General features: G+C 50.3%; 1 protein-coding gene across 3 annotated transcripts in view; it reads left to right on the forward strand.

Moving 5' to 3' along the window:
• Positions 1-20,458, forward strand: part of Sipa1l2 (signal induced proliferation associated 1 like 2) — a 166,594-nt gene that overhangs the window by 119,163 nt on the left and 26,973 nt on the right. For all 3 annotated transcript variants that reach the window (XM_041649909.1, XM_041649908.1, XM_041649910.1), the window contains exons 11-16: positions 6,005-6,262; positions 7,920-8,003; positions 9,519-9,619; positions 9,979-10,082; positions 12,647-13,032; positions 16,161-16,385. In XM_041649909.1, the coding sequence (XP_041505843.1) occupies positions 6,005-6,262; positions 7,920-8,003; positions 9,519-9,619; positions 9,979-10,082; positions 12,647-13,032; positions 16,161-16,385 (1,158 nt within the window). The remainder of the gene's footprint in view (positions 1-6,004; positions 6,263-7,919; positions 8,004-9,518; positions 9,620-9,978; positions 10,083-12,646; positions 13,033-16,160; positions 16,386-20,458) is intronic.

Genomic DNA, 20,458 nt, shown 5'->3' on the forward strand with positions numbered 1-20,458 from the left:
TTCCCTCTCCGTGAGACTGGCTACTGCAGAACTGAGAAAATGGTTTCCAGGCTTTATCTAGGTTTAGTCTGTTTTTGCTCTGCAAGAAACTCTCAGAGCTTTCAAGAATGTTAGATAATAAAAATAGTAACATTTTCATTATGCCTGGTATTTCAATCATACAAATTCAAAGAATAGAATTTCCTAAGGAATACTGAATTGTTTCTCAGCCAGAACAAATAAACAGGACTCCAGTGTGAATGTTTTGCTGCTGTCTTTTCCTCAAGAGCGTGTTTTTCCTCTGAGAGACTTTCTTATCTGCCTGGATCAGCCTATAATTAATTCTTTGTTTAAAATGCAATTGAAAATAGCCAGGATATTTGTTCAGAGCCTTTGCCTTTGCTGCTGTCCCTCCCCAAGCACATAGTCCCTTCTTAGAGTGCTCTCACCTCTGGAGAAGGTTCTAGAGGTCTAAGCCCTGCACACATCGAGCAGGATTCTCTATAGCTTCCTCCTCCTGTGTGGATCTGACTCTGAGCCTTTTTAAAGTTCGTGTTTTCATTCTTCCTGATCCATTTTCACTTCCGCTGTGTGCGGGCCATGGTCGCAGTATTTGCTGTGTTCCCGTCTCTTCTGTCCCCCTAGCTCCTAGCTGTGGAGAGTGCAGGCAGTGCTGTTCTTCTGTTAGAGCCATGTTCCGGCACAGTCAGGCCCTGGACTGTTGGCACTATTGGAAAGAGAGCATATGTGTTGCACACATGTACCTGTGTGCATGTGCTGCTGGGGCTCGAATCCAGGACCTGGAGAATGCTAGACAAGCGCCAAACCGCATTCCCAGCCCCCTAGTTCTGAGCCCAGCTGGCCTTGAGCTGACAGGAGTCCTTCCACCTCTGCAGCCCACAGGTTTCTCACTGCTAGCCTGCCTTATGTGACATTTTAGGAAACCATAGAAGAGATGCTAAAGGGGAAATAGGTAGCCCTTGGCTCTTCTCATTGTTATGTTGAGTTTAATTAGGTTTGGCTTTCGTGGAGCACTGGGGCTGGGCAGCAGAGTCCCCACTACATACTAGCTCAGGCTGGCCTTAAACTCTCCATCTTCTCTCCTTAGCCTCCTAAGTGCTCAAATTATAGCCATGCTTTGACACTTTCAAATCTGAAAAACTTGGGCCTGGAGAGATAGATAGTCAGGCAGTTAAGAGCACCTGCTTGCCCCCAGGAGACTTGAGTGTTGTCTCCAGCACCCATATTTGACTGCTCACTGCAACACCCGGCACCCATCTTTAGAAGCCCTCTCCCCCTGGGAATTTCCTTGGTTCACCTCCAAGTTGCCTTGGATTCCCCCTCCAGGAAAGCCCACCAAACGCTGACCTCTCGTCAGGGAGGGTCAGGACCACTCCCACAGGCTATTTAGGCTGCTCTCCAAAAAAAGGAACAGGTGGTTTTCGGGTTTTGTGTGGGTTCCCCCAACCCGTGCTTTCCTGGCCACCCCAAGTGCTGTAAGTAAACACGGGCATTGATTTGGTCTAATCCTGTCTGATGGAAATTATTTGTGTCCTTGGAGAGGCACATCTTAAGAATATTCCTAACACTTCCCATTGCCCTGCCTCTATGACCCAAGGGAGCCTGCCCTCTATGGCCATCCCTGGTGTCCGAGTGCACATGTGCCTTGTTATACACATGCATACACACGCATACACATGCACGCCAACAAGTAATAAAATAAATCTTTACAATAAAACTGAAAACTGTTGAAAGGGCAGCTTACGCTGGCTCGGTAGTTAAGTACACAAGGACCTGCCTGGGGCTCTGACAGCGCTGTTGATTTGTGGGATGGAAAATTACCTCCGTCTTCTTCAGAAATTGGCTCTTAGAGTCTGTCAGGGAGAAAAAAACAGTAATTTAAATGAACAGTTATGTGCATGCGCACACATCTGTGTGGTTTTTCAAGAGAAGTTGTCTTTGGTGCAAGTTCATGAGGAAGGCAGAAATGGCCAAACTAATTCCAAGGAGTCTTAGCCCTCATCAATGCTTCCGTCCACTCTGGAGTCTCAGCTGGTAACAAAACCGTTTGCCCCAGAGCCCATCTGCTTCCGCCCTTGCCTGGGAGGCCTGTGGGGTAATGGGCACTCCTGGTTATCCTTGGGTCACGGCTGTCTGTAGGGAAGGTGTTTGTGTAGCATCAAAAGCCGTGAGTGTTTTGAAGTCCCGTTTTGACCCAGCTTTGAGGACAGTCCAGCTGTCCCCACTCCCCAGTTGAAAGGAAAGCAGAGCCACTTTTTGAATTCTTGGTGGGGCTTGTTAAGGGAGCTCAGGCCGGGGGTGGGGCTTGTTAAAGGAGCTCAGGCTGAGGCTGAGACCCTTCGGTAAATTCAGGCACGTTGGGAATGAGTGGCCTGGGGCAACATGGAAATATCTCTCTTCAAATGGAAATGGGCAGAGGAAAGGGCTGCCCAGGCTACCAGGCAAGTGCTGCCCTTGCCCTAGCTACCTTATTAAGGCCTTTCTGACTGGAGGAAATACTCAGGGGATAAAGGGTTTGCCAGGAAGCCTGAGGACCTGACTGAGTTTGGATCCCTAGAATCCACATGAAGCCAGCCAGCCCTGGTTCACTTGTAAGCCCAGTATGCCTATAGCAAGGTGGGAAATAGAGGCAGGAAAATCTCCAAAACTCATGGGCCAGCTAGCCTGGTGTGTGCAGTAGTGAGCCAGAGATCCTCTCTCAAGGTGGAAGGTAAGAATAGACACCCAAGGTGTCTGTGACCTTCATATGGGCACTGCAGCACCCACCCACACTCACACACATGCATACACACACATTCACACACACACACACACAAAGGTTTGTTTTTTTTTTTTTTTAAGAATCTTTTTCTGTTTTTCAAATGGGAGGCCCTAGACTTAACCTTCAAAGGTGACATTCTGTCAATGGCATTTTAGGGAAAAGGCATCCATCAAAGGCTGCTTTCTAAGAGAAGTAATGACTCACCAGAATCCTGCATGGCTTGTCACACATTGCTAGTGAATTTAGTAAACATGTCCAATAAAAATGGAAATGAAACTCCAAACCGTACATATGGCTCTTTGTGTTTTGTTGACATGAGTCCACATTTCCATGTGATGCAGGACAGCAGAGATTTCCATGGGTCATCTCCAGTCAAAATGATTGCTCGCAGAGTTCTATAAATTAAGGCTCCTGCCCCATGCTTCTGTCTCCTGCTGCCTGATTGCCCAAGTACAGGAAGCAGGAAAGATAGGAAATGAGGAACAGAAAGAAAATTCCATTTTAATGGCCTGGTATTCTATGTGTGTGTGTGTGGGTGTGTGTGTGTGTGTGTGTGTGTGAGAGAGAGAGAGAGAGAGAGAGAGAGAGAGAGAGAGAGAGAGGTATGAATCTATTTCTATAGATGGGTATTGTGTCTACTCTTGTCTTACTAACCCTCTGATGAATTTTTATACGAAACGTAGAAACAGTTCAGGACTTGAGGCTCAGAGTCCTGGCATGTTTTTCCAGTGTAACGATCACACCCTTTCTCTAAAGTAAGAGCATGAAGTTTCAGAACCTTTGGGGAATTGCCTGCAGCGTTTCGTCCATCCATTCACTCGTTCTCCTTGTCCTCTGTTCACTTGTTCAGCGGTTCGTCCACCCATTCACTCCTTCATTTGTTTAGTTGTCCGTTCGTGCAGTTGTTTGTTGGTTCATTCATTCATAACTCTCAACAAATTGGTGCCAGAAATTGCTGATCACTTGTGTTGTTAACAGGACAGCCTCCTCTTCACCCTGAAGGACCTCCGGTCTGTCCAGCCTTCCTTACACAGTTCTTCGTGTGCACATTCGGGCTATTTAAAACAGAGTTCTGCTAAGCAAAGCAACAACTTTTACTTGATAACAAAAATAGCACAGCAGTTTGTGAGACAGCAGAGTCGGGGCCCAGTGTTAGCAGGAGCAGGGAGAGCATCTCAGGGTGGGTAAGCTGGTCAACAAGCAACGTCTGTGCAGGGCGAAACTATCCCAGGTGTCTGCTGTGCTGGGTTCAGAGACCAGTATTGTTTTTCAAATGAACGCATGAACAAACAGAGGACTGTCCCATTTCGTGATTTCCAGTTGGACCACTGGCCACGTAGAAGAAGGGGCAATCCTGGGGGTGTCGGATCTGCATACAAAAGTACTCATAGACTAAAGTCCTTTGGTAAAAAGTTGTAATGTTTCCTCAGATTTTACTCAGAGTAAAGCAGCACAATCCAGTGTAAATCTGAACTGAAGTATTTGACTGTCAAACAGAAAATCCAGAGTCGTATAAACTAAGTTAAGAAGCAGACTTAGCTTTGGGGAAGGAGATGGAGTTAGAAAGCGAGGCATGAAGTGTCCTGGTGCTCAGAGTCTCTGCCGCTGAGGACAAGATGGGGTGTCTTCTGAAGTATCCCCCCCACCCCAGCCCACCCCACCCCCGTGCTGCTCCTCCAGGGCAACCATCAGGACTCAGTTTCCCGAGGCCATTCTTTTTGGCGGTTCTCTCTAGGCTCAGCATAAAGGTCTAGTGACTAGAAATGATTTCCAGCCAGGATTTTAATCAGAAGCCTTCCTTGAATTACTACCCTTTGTACCTACCAGCAGGACCATAGAGAGCCGAGCCCTGGCCAGCACTCCCCCCCCCACCCCCCAGGTTTTCACCATGGTCCTTCAGGTCATGCCTTTGATCCAGGGTCGGATTCCCCAAGGATGTCTGTGTAGATGGCTCTTTCTCCATTCATTGTACTTCATGCCCTGGGGGCTTCCAGTCCAGGTGTCTTTTAGTTCTGTGTTTTTCTGTTTGTATTTCTTACTAATTTCTGACCTTTCCCTCCCCCTTCCTTTTTGGTGAGAGATGGGTATTTTGGAATCACCCTGAATTTTCTCACATCTCTCCCTCCTAAGTTCTTTGGGAGAGTGCCTCAGTTTACCATTCCACTGTCTGGCCAGATTTATTTATTTTTTTTTTAAGTTTAAGACCTAATTATCATGTTTGTCAGTATCAGAGGCCCCTACTTGCTCTCTGAGCCTTGGCTGGTCAGGGAACTTCTCCAGGGACTGGCGTCTGTCGCCTTCCTGGTGAAAGTGGCCCTCATTCAGCCTGTGGGGACAGGCTAGATTTGGGTAAGGGGCAGTAAGACTGAGTCTCTGATCCCCTCTCTTCACTGCCATCCACTCCAGTCCCTGTGTTTCTGCAGAACATCAAAGATCCCCATGCTTGCTTTCTGGCTGCCCTCTGCCCCCTGGACCTCAGGGCTTGGGAATGAACTTTGCATGGACCCTGCTTTCTAAGCAGCCCTGCGTCTTCCTCCACATTCACACTGTCGGTCGGCCACACCAGCAGCTCTTGGCTGAGTCCCTGGGCTGCACAGGGCCAGGGCATGGTGATTCTCCCTCTGCATGTCCTGGCTGGTGCTCAGCTCCTGCTGTTCTTCGGCAGTGCTTTACTCCAGCACCAGCATTACATACAGCTCCACATACTGACTGCTGGACCAGCATGGCCAATGGGGCGATTCACCCTGATGCCTGGGTCCTGGTGAACAGTGTCTTGTGTTTGTGTCTAGCTCTGTTGACAACATTTGTAGCCCCTGGGTCTGGCCATGACCCTGCTGTGTCATCCTGAGCAGGTGTGCAGCATCTCTGGACTTTGATGCCTAGTGACAGTAGACAGCACTTGGAGGAGTACAGAGGGCTTTCAAAACACCTAACAACAATAGCCCACAGCATCCAAAGGGCTGTCATGGTCCACTGTGCAGCACTTCCTACCCCAGCCAGCCTAGTGGTATGTTGGCAGAGAGGAGGAAGCCTCAATGAACCTTTTAGAGTCTCAGTCTGTGACTGTTATCCAAAAGGCAGCTGGACAGTTTTGAGCATCTAGAGATATTGCCATGGGTAGGGTAGGTGTTAAGTGACTCCCAATTAAGTAGGCTTGCAGGAAGAACCTGCTCAGCCATGTGCAGGCCTTGCCTGGGATCCCCCAGGAAGCTTCTTTCTCACCATCTCTTCTCAACTCAACAGGGGCTGTTCAGAGCTCTGCCGGATCCCCATGGTGGAGTACAAGCTGGACAGCGAGGGCACACCCTGCGAATACAAGACACCTTTCAGGAGGAACACCACATGGCACCGTGTACCCACCCCAGCCCTACAGCCAGTTTCCAGAGCCTCACCTGTGCCAGGCACACCTGACCGTCTACAGTGTCAGCCACTGCTCCAACAGGCCCAGGCCGCCATCCCCCGGAGCACATCCTTCGATAGGAAGCTGCCTGATGGCACCAGGTAACACCCACAGCCTTCCTGAGTCCTACGGTAGCTTTTAGCTTTGGGCCAGCAGGGCAGCCAGGTATCCTCAGACACAGCGGCACTCAAGAGAGTCCAGCCTTTTCCTGATGCAGCATCAGGTGCCCTCCGCCCACCTGGGCCCCTGGCTGTCTCCTTCTCCAGGTTTGTGCCCTCCGTCCACCCGGGCCGCTGGCTGTCACCTTCTCCAGGTCTTTGCCCTCTGTGGTGGCAGGCCCTCCAGATATCCTGGAGCTATTACCAGTGCACGTCTAGGAACCCCTGAGCATGTTTGAATAAGCAAACACAACATGAACAGGGACTTCCCACTGCAGGGCTGCAGGCCTTCAGGTGTGCACTTCTCTCTCACTGCCGGCCAAGTGAGCGGAATCCAAACGAGTCTAATGATAGGGTCTCCTGGGTTTCTGAGACTAGCTTTAACTCACCCTGTAGCCTGCTCAGGCCCTAGATCTGCCATCTTCCCGCTTCAGCCTCTTGAGCAACTGAAGTTAGCAGCCTGCTAACGGGCTGGCTCAATAGTAGCTGTTTCAGTGAAAGACTGCACCTTTTAAAGTTAAATTCAGCAGCATGAGAAGCTGATGAGAATTGTGTTTGAGAGCAAAACAATGAATTCCATGTGTAACGCTTATCGTCAACTTCCATGTGACCTAGAGGTGTGTGTCTTTACCCTGGACAGCTGACCCCTGCTGGGCTCTGGCCTGTACACTGGTCGCCACACGCTGGTAGCACACACTGGTAGCCAGGGTCTTGCTTACCTGATACACTGTCCCCTGGGCCTCTCTGATCACGAGAAGGATGCAGTCACTGGCTTGCCCTTCCAAGGACTGACCAGATCAGTGTCAGTGAGAGGCTTAGAACCAGACATGGCACACCGTTAACTTACAGATATATTTACCAGAATTAACAAAATGTGTAGCCCTTCCTGCCTCATCTAATTTGTTCTCCCAGGAAGTGAGGAAGTGTCAGAGTCTTTTAACATTAATTAAATCATCTGGGCTGCAAGCCTCATTACTTGAGAATCACAGGCTGTGGGCCACCCTCCATGCTCTGAAGGCACAGGGGCTGCCGTGCAAGGCCCACGGCCGGTCTCCCCTGAGCAGGTGCCACAGAACGTCCCTTAAGTAGGGTTTCAAGAATTACAGAGGAAACCAGAATGACCCAGTTCCAGAGGGAGTCCTGGCTAGCATTAACCCTATCAAGTGAGTTTTCACAAATATTTGGAAAAAAGAGTTGTAAAATTACATTTGGTAGCTATGTGAAAATCAGTGGCTTTGCTGAATTCCAACTTTGTTCTCTGCTGACCCAGAAGTGGCTGGCATTAAGCTCCTTGTAACAGGTGTGGATGCTGCTCTCCTGACTGTATCCTCCAGCCGCGTCCCTGGTTTTGTCCTCTGGAGCTGCCGTTGTGCCTTCATCTTTACACAGCCCTTCCTGTGATGGGTTGCTGGTCATAAATCTTGGGGCATCCCAACTCTAAGATTACCAATCTGTGATTGGTTCCGTTTCACATTGTAATGTGATTGGCTCTTTGTCATGAGCAAAGCAAATTTGTTTGTAACCAGCTCAGGTCAGACAGGTGGGTTTGACTGGGACTGGCGATGTCCTAACCCGGCTGCTATTCTTTCCTCCCTTGCAGAAGCTCTCCCAGCAACCAGTCATCGTCCAGTGACCCAGGACCTGGTGGGAGTGGACCCTGGAGACCACAAGTGGGCTACGATGGGTATGGCTCCTTCCGGCTTTTCTGTCTCCCCAAAGGGAGCCGGTACCTCTGCCTAGGACTCATTCAAAAGCATTCCCTGTGTGGGGGTTGAGGGAAGGCTACTCCTACAGGAAGGATACCTGCGAGAGTATCAGGCACTGTAGTAAGCTCTAGGTCCAGGAGATGCCGTTTCTTTTGCTTGAATCAGTCTTGCACTGTAGCCCAAGCGGTTTGTAACATGTGGCAGTCCACCTATGTCAGCCTCTCGGGCTGGGATGACAGGTGTGTGCCTCCACGTCCAGCTAGGAGACTCCATTTCTGTGGACATGGTATTAACTGGTCTCTCTAAAACCCTGCTTTCTTTGTGACATGGAAATGACTTCTGAACACGAGGGCTTTGTGGATAGGAACCCTCAGAAGTCGCCCTTACTTAAGTTGCTAGCAAGAGATAGCTCCTCGGAGCCAGGGAAATGAGGTTATAATTGAGGCATCTTCACTTCCGGCTGGAGATCCATAGTCGAGGCCACCATGGCAGCAGCCCTTGTAGTTTGTATCATATCCCAGGAGTCCGCAGTGAGGTCACAGCTGGAGGCCCTGTGGGCGCACACATGCGCGCGCACACACACACACTGACTTTATGTGGGACTCTTGAGATTACCACACTAAACAGTCATGCCCTAGCTGTCCTTTGTGGTGATTCTGGTTCATCTGTGCTGGTCAGCAGCTGGGCCCACAGTCGCCCATCCATGGAAGCCTCGGACCGGTGCGGATGAAAGACCCCTGTCCATAGAAGAGCCTGCTGCAGGCAGTCATGCTACTGTCCTCAGATGCAGAGCAGAACTTGAGTCCAGGCATTGCATTCTACTGTCCAGTTTGGGCTTAGAAGTGGACACTGTTTCCCACGTGACATGCTTGTCATCTTAGATGATAGAGCTCTTCACAGCTAAATGGCAAATACATTTTCTAAATGAAGCTATGTGTTAAACAAGTGTGTTTGGTTTGTTTTTGTATAAATGAAAAACACTTGTGTGGTTTAAGATCGACAGTGTGGATTCTCTCCATACAAATCATATTGCAATACAAACACATTCTCCTCAATTCCTTTACTTCTAAGATTTATCTTCCTTTTGCAGGTTTCCATAAGCAAAGGCCATCTGGGTGGAGTCTGTACCTAGATTTTCCTTCCTGGAAAAGTGGTTTCAACTCTGTCAGTGCCATGTGCATTAGTCAGAAGACAGACAGCCCTGTGCCCCACCAGAGCTGGGCCGCGGCCCGCCGTGGCAGTGCTGCTTCTATATGTTAAACCCTAGTGCAGCAGCATCTTCTGCTCTGGAGGGATCAGCCAGCATGCTGCATTTCCACCAGTCAGGGAACTGTTTCCAAGAAGGGCTTCAGGCCTAGAGCCAATAGGGATTGGTAGCCATGGCCTCTTTAGGAACCAACAGCCATCTCGTGCCTGTCCCCTGTAGAAGCCAGCCGCCCTGTCTTCTGTGGCTGGTGGTGTCAGGAAAGAACAGCTGGACTCTTTCTTTGCAGGTGCCCATCCCCTCTGCTGCTCGAGCACCAGAGTCCGGGCTCTGTGGAGTGCGAAGGAGCCAGGGAGCATGAGGACATCATAGACGGAGGCAGGCTTCCAGGTAACACAGAACCCCTGGGGAGCGGCCGCCGAGGTCCCCACTGCACCCACTCATTCACTCCTCAGCCATATTCGATTAGCATCTCTGGAGCTAGGCAGAGGGCTTGGCTGATTGTCCCAGCACAGGAGGCAGTGCGGTGGGTGGCTGTGGTTGTACTGTGGCTTCAGATAGCTATGGTTATAAAGCCTTTAGAAACAGATCCCTTTGTGGTGGTGGTTTCCTGGCTCCTGTTTGTCCATTGGTGACCTGGGAAGTTGTCGTTATTCTACGTGATTGTTCCAAACTATCTGCTAGCGCCCCGTTTTTCTTCCTCTTACTCACATTGGAGATTGGGTGTTTAACTCTTTTTTCTGTCACAGAAACCAAATGGCATGGCCCACCTTCCAAAGTCCTGAGCTCCTATAAGGAAAGAGCCCTGCAGAAAGACGGAAGCTGCAAAGATTCCCCCAATAAACTATCTCATGTAAGTTGTTTGCATATGGCCAGTCACACTGTTAGCCAGGACTGATGTCTGTCAGCACGTAGTGGGTGGTACAGGATGCTTGTCCGCAGTGCTCAAGAGCATAGGATGCAGCTCACTACACAGTAGGACTGCAGACGGTGGTATCATGTTTGACAGTGTGAGGTGCAGCCCTGCACACGGTGTGGCAGCGTGTGTGTGTGTGTGTGTGTGTGTTACTCAAGAACATGGATTATATACCTCACATAGTAGAGTAACACACTTGCCAGCAGCACATGGGAGCCTGAGTCATGCCCCAGCAGCACACAGTTGACCAGTGTGTGCCCACATATGATGCTCAGTACTCTAGGGAATGTCCCAGTGCACAGCAAGGCAGGTAGCACACCTGTGGCAGTGGTTGAGAATATAAAGAGCTTCCAGCACACAGTAGGTGCACACCCGTGGCAGTGGTTGAGAATATAAAGAGCTTCCAGCGCACAGTAGGTGCACACCCGTGGCAGTGATTGAGAATATAAAGATCTTCCAGCACACAGTAGGTGCACACCCGTGGCAGTGATTGAGAATATAAAGACCTTCCAGCACACAGTAGGTGCACACCCGTGGCAGTGATTGAGAATATAAAGAGCTTCCAGCACACAGTAGGTGCACACCCATGGCAGGGATTGAGAATATAAAGAGCTTCCAGCACACAGTAGGTACACACCCGTGGCAGTGATTGAGAATATAAAGAACTTCCAGTGCACAGTAGGTGCACACCCGTGGCAGTGGTTGAGCACGCCTCATTTACCAAACGTGAGAGGTAAATGAGAATATCACATTACCTTAATGTGAGAGGAAACGAGAATATCTTCACTTCCCCAGCTTGTGAAGGAACTCACAGGAAGGATGTGCAGCAGATTACTGGAAAAGCCAACATGTGCATCCACCCTCCGAGCCTCCATGTCCCAGGGGATAGTGTTGAGCACCTGCCCCCAGGTGTAGTTAGTTAACCATTTACCCGCTTAATGGGATAGTGCAGTCATAGAAACGGAGACGGGTCCTTCTGCTGATATCGCTGAGGTGCCCGGTGACTGTGGCTGCCTGCTGACTGTACTCAGTGTCTGCTGACATCACTGAGGTGCCCAGTGACCGTGGCTGCCTGCTGACGTCACTGAGGTGCCGGTGACCGTGGCTGCCTGCTGACTGTACTCGGTGGCCCCAGTCTACCCCACCGCACGTTCCTCGCTCTGCCCACCCATGGACTTCCGTAGCCTCCACAAGGCAAATCCCACAGGAGACTGACTTGGAAACAGCTTTCTGTGAGACCCAGTGCAGAGGAGCGGCCTTTCTACCTTTTAACAATGTGCAGGTGAAAGGAATGTGCAGACTTCCGGGCAACGCTCTCCCCTCCCTTTGTCCCCTTAACCCCTGCACTGAGTCTCTTCCCAGTCTGCTCACACCCACCCTGCAGTTCCTGCAGTGCTTCTGTCAGAGGGGACAGGGTCAAACCTGGGGGCTCAGTAGGATGGAGGGAAAAGAGAGATGGCCAGACTCCGTGGAAATGCCCAGGTAGGGTCCATTGTCCTGGCTCCAAAGCCCTGCCCCTGCTGGTTCTCAGATTGTGACAGCAGCTGGTCTGAACACAGTGGATAGAGGAGATCTCTCCTGTTGTGTTTGCCGCTAGTCTTTCGGGGACTGGAAGCATTGGGTGTTTTTCAAACAGGTGTGTTCTGGAACCTCCCTCCTTGGGACATCATTTGGCTTTAGCCCCCCAAAGCCCACTTGCTTGTTTGCAGGGCACATCACGGCTTCAGAGCGCTTCTCTGAGCAGAAACCATGTGGCACTGTAAGCTCAGAAAGTTTCCAGGGACTAACCAGATGTTTTACCATCATGACTCAAACCCGAATCTCCTTCCCCAAACCTGAGCTGGCATTGGAACTTTTAAGAGGAAATGCCGTATTGGCTGTAAATGACTGTAAATTGGCTGTAAATGTGATCTCCTTCTTTACCTAGTTTTTACATCCTTCCCAGTCTATATAATCCTTCTCAGTGCCGTGCGACCTATTTTCGTGTGCTACACACCTGTGATTGACCATAGAAAGGATGCTGAGCTCATGACAGTTATGGGGGAGGGGTTGGGAGGCAGGGCCTGTGCAGGAGGCCAGGCTGGTGGCCTAGAAAGGTGGCCTAGTGGGCAGAGTGTCTGCAGTGTGAACGTGAGAACCTGAGTTTGGTCCCTAGCACCTATTTCCAACCAAGTGTGGTGACGCACCCTGGCAGTGCCAGCACTGGAGAGGCAGGCACAGGCAGATCCCCGGGCTTCTCAGCTGAGTCAGCAAGTTACAAGTGAAAGCCAGAGACTGGCATCCTGAGAAACAGGAGGAGGCTGACCACTGTTACCTTCACACACACACACACACACACACACACACACACACACACACACACTCTAAAATGACAAGGCTATTGTGGAGGAAAGCCATGTTTCTGTTGGCGGTACCAGGAGCACTCAGTCCCAGCTATGGTCTAGTGTTTGGGGAGGGCATGGGGTCACCCAAAGGCCGTCTTCTGTCCACCTCTTCTCCAGATCGGGGATAAGAGCTGCTCCAGCCACTCCAGCAGCAACACTCTCTCCAGTAACACATCCAGCAACAGCGACGACAAGCATTTCGGGTCAGGGGACCTAATGGACCCCGAGCTGCTGGGATTGACCTACATCAAAGGCGCTTCCACTGACAGTGGCATCGACACCGCTCCATGCATGCCGGCCACCATCCTTGGCCCCGTGCACCTGACGGGGAGCAGGTCTCTGATCCACAGCCGGGCTGAACAGTGGGCTGACGCTGCTGATGTCTCGGGAGCTGACGATGAACCTGCCAAGATGTATACCCTGCATGGCTATGCCTCCGCCATCTCCACCAGTGCTGCAGAGGGCAGCATGGGTGACCTCAGTGAGATCTCGTCTCATTCCAGGTGAGCCATCATGGGCCACGCTGCACCTGCTCCTGCCTGGAGCTATAAAGGCGGGGCCTGAGGCTGGGTACTGCTGGCTACCCAACTGTCTGACCTCACAGGGAGGTTTTGCCTCCAAAGCTCTGTAGTGGAGGTGTGCGTGTTTAGTCTGTCCCCGTGATTTTACTCTCCCTTTCAATGTGAGGGATTGCCACTTCTCTCTCCTGGCTCAGCCTGTGACACTGATGTCTTCTGATAAAGAGCTACAAGCTGGGTAATCTTCAGTGTCTACCAGCCATGTCCACCCTGCAGGCCACCTGCATCCCAGGTTAACTCTGAACCTCTTTTATAGAGGACAGCATCGTTTTACCGCGTCTGTCAAAAGACAGTTGGGGACCCTTGGAAGAGGGAAGGCACAGTAGTAGACACCTCATCAGGCCTCATCTGGGACCCCCCACCCAGTAAGCTGTAAACACCATCAAACCATCCGTGCCCCTGAAGCCTGATGGCCGGCCAGACTTGAGGTTTCTGGTGTGACCACTTACGTACAGCCGAAATTTGGGATTTGGCTCTGTGTGTGGTTGTGTGTGTAGTATAGTGCCCTCAGAGGCCAGGAAAGGGGGTTGGATCCTCTTGAGCTGGAGATAGACTGTTGATAAACCATCCAGTGTGAGCTCTGGGAACCGAACTCAGATCTTCTGGAAGTGCAGCGAATATGCTTAAATGCTGAGCCATCTTCCCAGCCCCCAATTGGGATTTTTTTGTTGTTGTTGTTTTGTTTTTTGTTTTTGTTTTTTTTTTTTCGAGACAGGGTTTCTCTGTAGCTTTGGAGCCTGTCCTGGCACTGGCTCTTGTAGACCAGGCTGGCCTCAAACTCACAGAGATCCGCCTGCCTCTGCCTCTGCCTCCCGAGTGCTGGGATTAAAGGTGTGCCCCACCACCGCCCGGCCCCAATTGGGATTTTTAAATGAAGAGTTAGCACCCGGTCAGCTATAGGTGCAGGCCTATAATCCCTGATGGTGGGGGCCTATAACCCCTGGTGGTGAGGGCCTATAATCCCTGATGGTAGGGGCCTATAATCCCTGGTGGTGAGGGCCTATAATCCCTGATGGTGGGGGCCTATAATCCCTGATGGTGGAGGCCTATAATCCCTGGTGGTAGGGGCCTATAATCACAGCACAGGTTAGTCAAGGCTAGCCTGGGACATATATATATATATATATATATATAGTCAGTTAAAGGTGATCTTGAACATTTTAGTGAGATCCTGTCTCAAAATTAATTGATTTGTTTATGAGATAGCTCTAGGCGCTAGTGAATTCAACCAACCCGTCAGTGTTGGGGTGAGGGGGAAGCTAAATATCAGGGAATTGTTTTCTAAGGATAGATGGATGATACATGCCTGTGTGTAGATTTGTATTCCTACTTGACAGACATCTATATTTTAGTTTAAAAACTGATAATTTCACATTTCCGCCTTCTCTTCAAAGATTCTGAGAAGAAACGTGTGTTACTGTATCTGTGGGTGGGATTTAATCAGTGAGTGTGGCTTCCACTGATATTTGCACTGGGCTCTGGGCCACTCCCTGGCTTCTCAGAGCTCCCAGCCACAGAGCAGGGCTGGACAAACCAAAATGGGACAGTCTTCTAGGACCCAGGATTAATAGGCATGTCTCCAGGAAGTGGTGCCTGCAAGCCCCTAGACAGGCCTCCTGAGCAGTGGTCACCAGAGTTTTCCCTAGAACTTTCCCCTGCCCTCCCTTGGACATTACTAAAGGACAGTGGTGGCCATGAATGCTGTGTATACAACTACACTCTCCTTGGTTCATTTAACTTGTTACGTCATTTTGCCTCGTGTAACTGAAATGTCTTGAACTGTTGAGGTTCTGCTTGGCCAAGTGACATTGCCCGACACTAGAATCCCTATCTTTAGCCCCCATGTGATGCCTTCACATCGTGAGTATTTTCCTCACTGATTGCCACCCACGGGCCTTGCTCCTTGATGTTCCTGGGCGAGAAGGCTCTTTCTAGTGTATTCAGAAGCAGGCCTCCCTGAGAAGCCCCTGTCCCAGCTAGCTTCTCACTCATTGCTATGATAAAATCCATGGCAAAGGCAGCATAAGGAAAGGCGTTCATTTTGGCTCATGGCTTGGGGGATGCAAGGGCTTGGTGGGAGGGCATTGTGACAGGAGAGCAGAGCAGCTGTCGCATGGCTTCTGCAGTTGGGACGTGGATAAATGCTGGTTCTCAGCTCGCTCCTTTGTATTGTGTCCAGGACCCGGTCTGTGGGATGGTGCTGCCACATTCAGAGTGGGTCCTTGTCATGCCCTCAGACACAGCAGTCACCCCAGGATCCCAGATCTAGTCAACAAGACAGGGTAGAGGGAACAGAGGGTAAGGAGGTTGTGGGCCAAGCAGACAATCTTGCTGCTTTTTTTTATTTTTTATTTTTATTTTATTTTTTTACCAATTTTGTTTAGTGAAGTAAGTTCAGTGCTGGGTAACATTGTATTCAGGGATCGGGTGAGCTCGACTTCCGAGGTGATTTCCACCGTCTTCTCAGGGTCGGATAAAAGGCGACCATCCTGTAAAAGCTTTGCTGGGGTCTTGCTGCCCTGTAGCATCTTTTCGAAGCTCAGGACACTTGTAAGAAACCTGGTGTCAGGAGTCAGGATGCTCTCGGGGACTCGTGGAGTCCGTATGGCAGCAATGGGGCTTCCTGGGGCACTGCCTTCAGTGCTTACTCCTTTCATAGAGAAGAGGTGCTCGAGGGGACGCTCAAATTCCTCATCTATAATTTGATAGGTTAGCGGATTAAAGAATCCATGAGGAGTTAGGCTGAAGCCCCTTAGCCACCTTGGGTTTTCTACCTGCAGTGACACTGAGGCCTGGGTAGCTGAGGTAGAATTTCAGGCGCCGAGTGGCCCTGCCACCTGCCTGCCTGGTGCTGCAGCTCAGTTCCCTCCAGCTGTGTGTCTCATTGATCTTGCCACAAGAGAGCCCACATGTGACCGTGGGAGCCGCTGTACAGGGGGCTTCCACCCAGCAAGCTGTGGCAAGAGGTCACCCTGCCCTCGCAGCCCAGTGGCCAGCTCTGACCACATCGCTGCTGTGTGTGACAGTGTTACCGCCTTTGTCTTCCTCCACAGTGGCTCTCACCATTCAGGAAGCCCCTCTGCCCACTGTTCCAAAAGCACTGGGTCTTTGGACAGCTCCAAGGTCTACATCGTTTCTCATGGTGGTGGTCAGCAGGTGCCCGGGGCCGTGGTGAAGCCTTACCATAGACAAGGGGCAGCGAACAAATATGTCATTGGCTGGAAAAAGTCAGAAGGCAGCCCACCTCCTGAAGAACCCGAAGTGACTGATTGCCCTAGGTAAGTGGCTTCCTGTTAAGTGGGCAGCCATGTTCACTTTCTCCTTTCCTCCCATGGGAAGTGCTTTTTCTAGAAACGGGCAGCCAAGAAATGTTTGTTTCAAAGTGTGTGTGTGTGTGTGTGTGTGTGTGTGTGTGTGTGTGTATGTGTGTATGTGTGTGTGCGTGTGTGTGTGCGCGCGTGTGTGTATGTGTGTGTGTGCGCATGTGTATGTGTGTGTGCGCATGTGTGTGTGTGCATGTGTATGTGTGTGTGTGTGCACTTGTGTGTGTGTGTGTGTGTGTGTATGTGTGTATGTGTGTGTGCGTGTGTGTGTACGCATGTGTGTGTGTGCATGTGTGTGTGTGTGTGTGCACTTGTGTGTGTGTGTCCTAGTTAAGGTTACTGTTGCTGATAAAATACCATGACCGAAAGCGAACTGGGGACGAAAGGGTTTATTTGGCTTTACACTTCCGTGCTGCAGTCTGTCACTGAAGGAAGTTGGAACAGGAACTCAAGCAGCTGATGTAGAGGCCATGGAAGAGCACTGCTTACTGGCTCTCATGGCTTCCTCAGCCTGCTTTCGTATAGAACCCGTACCACCAGCCCAAGGTTGGCACCATCCACAGTGGACTGGGCCCTCCCCGTCTCTGTCACTAATTAAGAAAATGGCCTGCAGGCTTGCCTACATCCTGATCTTGTGGAGACATTTTTTCAGTCGAGGCTCCCTCTTCTTAGATAACTGTAGCTTGTGTCAGGTTGACACAAAGCTAGCCAGCACAGCCTAAGCGTGTGCAAGTTTGTACAGTCAGGCGGAACCCAGAGGACAGCGTCTGGGATGTTCTTCAGGCTCTGTCTACCTTCTTTGAGATAGGGTGTTGTAGAAAATTATTTTAAGGTGTGACTTTTGTTTGTGCTGCATTTGTTTAACTCTGTGAAGCTGTGATTCTCTGCCTGTCTAAAGGACCAGGTGGTCTAATAAAAGGCTGCTTGGCCAATAGTGAGGCAGGAGCAAGGATGGGCGGGGCTGGCAGGCAGAGAGCTTACATAGGAGGAGAAATCTTAGAAAAGAGCAAGAGAGAGGAAGGAGCAGGAAAGGAGGAGAGGAGGACACTGGGGCCAGCCAGAGAGCAGAGTGAAAGTAAGGGAAGGAAAAGGCCCAGAGGCAAAGGTGACTGGGATAAGATAAGAAAAGCTGGCTAGAAACAAGCCAAGCTCGCGTCGGCATTGACTCTGTATGATTTATTTGGGAGCTGGGTGGTGGGCCCCTAAAAGAGTAAAGAATTAAAAGAGGTTTAAAAAAAAAACATTCAAACGAACAGTAGCGCCTCTCGTTGGCCTGGAGCTTACCAAGTAGGTGGAAGCTGGCCAGCCCTTGAGCCCTAGCGCCCAGCAATCCTCCTGTCTCCACTTCCCCAGCAGTGGGATTCCAAGTTCAGATCACCATGTTCAGCTTCCCGCCCCCCCCCCATGCCCCGTGCTGGGGATGGAGTTCAAGTCCCTGTGCCTACAAGGCAAGCATTTACCCACTGAGCCTTCTCCGTGTCCCGGCTTCTGTTTTAAGCTCTGTAAGTGTTGGCATCCATGTTTCTCTCTCTAAAGTCTTGGTTTTGTTATTACTGTAGTGATGATGATGTGGAGTGGTGCCATAGCATGAGTCTAGAGGTCAGAGGACAGCTCTGTAGAGTTGGTTCTCTCCATCGCCATAAGGGCTTCTGGGATTGAACTCAGATCGTCTGGCTTGCACGTTGAGACGGCAAGCCCTCTGCCTGATGAGCCGACTCTCCAGCCCTTGACTTTTATAAGTTAAAACAAAAAAATGTAAAACTCTGCTGTCTTTGATTCCATATCCAAAAATCTGTCTGCAGTGGAGTCATGGTAACAGCTGGCAGTGGTGTAGGCACAGACTCTATGGTATCTCAAGGCCAAGGGCAGCATGAATTCCACAGTCAGAGAACACACAAGTGAAAGCACCTTACCTGATTGTTTTGTAGGACTCTTGAGCTTTGATGGGCAGGTGGGGGGATAGTCTCTGTGTGTGAAAGCAGGAAAAACTGAAGGTTTGGATGATCCAAGAAGCCTAAGAAACTGTGTGTCCTAAGGTCTGAATCCTGTGCTCCGCTGTGTGAGTTTGCCATGGTGTAGGTGTGGGCTGGGTGTGCCGTGAATGCACGGTTTATGGGAGGGTGCAGGGACTCTTAAAGGATGCACTTCAGAATTAAGAGATGTTTGTGAACTAGCCCTGGTGACTGGTAAAATGACCCGTAGTAAACCTAGCTATCCCATTTCTAGTTTCTAAGGTGACCCTTGTGTTAGTGCTGAAATTGTCCCTGGAATCTCGGAATATAGAGAATCATGTCAATTTCTTGCAAAATGTTTAAGAAGGCCCTTTGTCCTGTGCCTTTCACGTGACTGCTGATCCTATGGAGACAAATGGGTGTTCTGCCATGCATGGGTGTTCTGTCTGCTGGGTACTTCATGAACCGCATCTCAAGCCTTTTGTAAATTCCAGAAAGCACTGTTGGAACCCCAGTGGGTGGGGCCCAGGCTCTGTGTGTGCTTATGAGTGGGCCCCACTGACATCAAGGGAAAGGGGTGATGCGGGAGTGTTGAGGGTAGGGTACAACTCCACACATGCTGGATGGGGCCCAGCCTGTCCCTGCTGCAGCCCCTCACCTCAGAAGTCATCCTGGTCCATGGTGTGGGACAAGTGGTATTCTCCCATGGGTATGCTCAGGCCTGTGTTACAGGCAAGGCCTGTGGGAGTCATTCATTCTGCCTCCACTTCCTAGGACTTGAGCTCAGAGTAGACATGTCAGGCATTGTGTCAGTGTAGGACTCTCGCCCACACGTGTGTTCACACGTCAGCCATAACTGTTGAAGGCATGTCCAGGAGGTCCTAAGGAAAGACATCCATTCAGGACTGCAAGGCTGGCTTTTGAGTCCTATCAGGGTACCACCTACCAAGTTACTGGAAGAGCTATTCAGGAAGCTGTCCGACAGCCATGAGGCTAGCACCTCTGTGAATTCAGCACTGGCAGTACCCTTATGTAAATGGTAAACGGTGGTTGATAGCACCTGGAACCCAGGTGCAAACAGGTGTTACCCAGGGGTCCCTGGCCAGCCAGCCTAGCCAAAACAGTGAGCTTCAGGTCCAGCAAGAGACCCTGTCTCAAAACTAAGATGGGGAGTTGTAGCACGATTAATAAAAACCCAGAGACAGAAATTGGGGTTCAACCTGAAGGTCAGAAAAGCAAAACAGCCAGCCACTGGCTCTTACCGCTACCTCCGTCTGAAATGGCGATCCTGCCTCCAGGAATCTCAGAATGAGATTGTGTGTGAGAGCTGCCTCCTCCTGTCTTATATTCCTCTCTAGAGCTGGGATTAAAGGTGTGCACCACTACTGCCCGGCTTCTATGGCAAACTGTGTGGCTACTGGGATTAAAGGTGTCTGCCACCACTGCCTACTCTGTATGGCTAACCAGTGTGACTGTCTTACTCTCTGAACTTCGGGCAAGAACTATTTATTAAAATGCAAATGAAATATCACTACCAGGAGCTACAGAAAAAGACATCTCAATTTCAACCTCTGACCTAAACCTTCACACACACAAAAGCATAGACATGCATACACCACCAGAAAGAAAGGGAAGGAAGGATGAAGAAAGATCGCCAATTCCTTTAAAATTGTGCAATAGAACCTTCTGTGATGGTTTGCCCACAGTATCCTGTATTTTAAAATAGCATAAGTGGAGGAACAGTTGTGCCTGGTACCTCTGAGTATCCCTGCTTCCTGCCAGTCAGCCTTCGGAGCCTCTGAGCACGGCCAGCTCCACCCATGGCGGGCTCTTCTCTGCACTCTCTGTGTACTCCCTCATGCGTGTATGTCTGTACATTCAGGCTAGGGGTCATCCAGGGTCCCTGTTAATCACAGTGACCAGCACAGAATAAACCTGGGAACATATTTCCAGCACATCACTGAAGACATTTCCCCAGAATTAGTTTAGCAGAGAGTGCTGGTGATTCTTACCCCACGGGAGCTAGAAGCGCCCCTGTAAGCTGCACGATTGTGGTTTGGCTTCGTCCACGCTGTG

The sequence above is a fragment of the Microtus oregoni genome, unplaced genomic scaffold (genome assembly GCF_018167655.1).
Source record: "Microtus oregoni isolate MIOR12 unplaced genomic scaffold, Mior012 000004F_ref0000308, whole genome shotgun sequence".
NCBI lineage: Eukaryota > Metazoa > Chordata > Mammalia > Rodentia > Cricetidae > Microtus > Microtus oregoni.